At 37.6% G+C, this 2,059-nt stretch overlaps 1 protein-coding gene across 1 annotated transcript; it reads right to left on the bottom strand.

The window, feature by feature from the left end:
* Positions 1 to 931: 931 nt before the first annotated feature.
* Positions 932 to 1,707, bottom strand: LOC105099217 (transcription elongation factor A protein-like 4). The gene has a single exon (XM_064487120.1). It carries the CDS (start codon positions 1,589 to 1,591, stop codon positions 947 to 949), a length of 645 nt encoding a protein of 214 aa, XP_064343190.1. The 5' UTR covers positions 1,592 to 1,707; the 3' UTR covers positions 932 to 946.
* Positions 1,708 to 2,059: the final 352 nt, after the last annotated feature.

The raw sequence follows: 2,059 nt of genomic DNA, 5'->3' as shown, positions 1-2,059 counted from the left end.
GTTGAAAGTTTTTTTTTAATTGTAAGTGAACATTGGAATTTTTTTCAAATCTTTTCTGATTCTGCTGTGATGGCCAAATGGTTTTGTCTTCTATTCCATGGATATTGCATTTAACACTGCTTGATTTTTTTCGATGTTAAATCAATTTTGTATTCCTTGGGTAAATCCCACTTGAACATGGCATATAATCCATTTAATATGTTGACTAGATTTGCTAATATTTTTGTTAAGGATTTTTGTGTCTGTATTCATTTAGATATTGGTTTACAGTTTTCTGGCCTCAGGATAAGTTGGAAGATGTTTCTTCCTCCTCTGAAAGAGTTTGTGTTAGATTGGTATCCTTTGTTCTTTAAATGTTAGGTGGAATGCATAGTGAAGTCACCTGGATCTGTGCTTTTCTTTGTGGGAAGCTTTTCAATTATTAATTTAATTATATCACTTGCTATAGGTTTATACAGATTTTCTATTTCTTCTTGAGCCTTTCTTGGTATTAAGTATATTTTTATCAAGTTGTCCATTTTATCTAAGTTGTTTAATTTTTTGACATAAAGTAGATTGTAATGTTTTCTCATAATCATTTAAATTTCTGTAGAATTCATAATTCCCCCTCATTTATTCCTGACTTTATTGATTTATGTCTTCTCTCTTTTTTTCTTTATCAGTTTTGTTGACTTTTCAAACAACCAACTTTTTTTTGAAGTTTTATTGTTTTTATTTTATTTATTTATTTATTTATTTATTTATTTATTTATTTATTATGGTTCTGCAAACTTTTTTTTTTTTTTTTAATTTTACAATGCACCATAAACATTTTTCCATGCAATGGATGAAAATTTGCTACTGAAACATAGAGGGCTGCAGTTGGATAACATGAGTGACACCTAGAGTGTAGTATTAGCATAAGATTAAATAAAGCACAAGGCTTTGCAAATGCCTGCCAGGGGCACTACACAAAAGGAATGTCTTCAAAGCCCCTTTGTGGGGCCCTGCAGCCACCCCTGAGTTCCCTTGGGCCCCTGGGGTGGAAAGGGTCCTGTAAACTTTTTTGCATCCACATAAACCCCCCCAGTTTCTGTCTGGTTTTCTTCACTTCATCCTCCACCCTAGCCATCTCGTCAAATTCTCTTATCATCTCCTCATTGCTCAAATGCATATCATGTATGGCCTCCTTGTATTCCTTGAGACACTGAGCCAGCCCCTTGTTGGTTTTCCTTTTGGCCTTCCTGGGTACATCGTCCCCAGCTGGGTGCTTTCCTGCAGCCTTTGGTTTGCTGGCTGGCTTTCCTTCTTTTGCCTTTCCCTCGCTCTCTGGTTTTCCTTCTTTTGGTTTTCCCTCATTCTCTGGCTTTCCCTGGCTCACTGGCTTTCCTTCTCTTGGCTTTGCCTCACTCTCTGGCTTTTCCTTATCCTTTAGTACTTCCTTATCTTCTTTCTTTCCCTTGTGATCAGTCCTTCCTTTGTTTTCTAACTTTTCCTTGTCTTCCACAGTACAAGCTACTCCTGGCTTTCCCGCATCCAGTGGCTGTTCTTTGTTTTCCATCTTTCCTGGGTTCTCAGGCATTCCTTCATTTTCACTGCAGAGTTTTTCCATGTTGAGATGTCCCCTCCTTTTCCTGTCCTGCGGGGATTCTGGACAGGTTCCTCCTCCTTTTCTAGCCTAGCAGAGTGCTGGGAAGAACGGACTTGCAGATCTCAGGGAACCTGGAGCAACAATTAGAAGCTCACAGACGGCTCCGGGTCCAACCGCAGGAAGGGAGGGAGGGAAAGCCGTTTTAATTTTTTTTAATTTATTTTTATGCAATTTTTAAAAGTTACTTAACATTTACAGTTATTACAAAATATTGGCTATATCCGCCGTGTTGTACAATACATCCTTGGGCCTATCTTACACCCAATAGTGTGTACTTCCCACTCTCCCACCTCTCCTCCCCACTAGTAACCAGTAGCTTGTTCTCTATATCTGTGAGTCTACTTCTTTTTTTGTTATATTCACTAGTTTGTTGTAGTTTTTGGATTCCAAATATACATGATATCATACAATATTTATTTTTCTCTGACA

This window comes from Camelus dromedarius, chromosome 6 (assembly GCF_036321535.1).
Source record: "Camelus dromedarius isolate mCamDro1 chromosome 6, mCamDro1.pat, whole genome shotgun sequence".
Taxonomy (NCBI): Eukaryota; Metazoa; Chordata; class Mammalia; order Artiodactyla; family Camelidae; genus Camelus; species Camelus dromedarius.
Note: the sequence above shows the minus strand (reverse complement) of the source record. Positions and strands in the feature narration are given on the sequence as shown.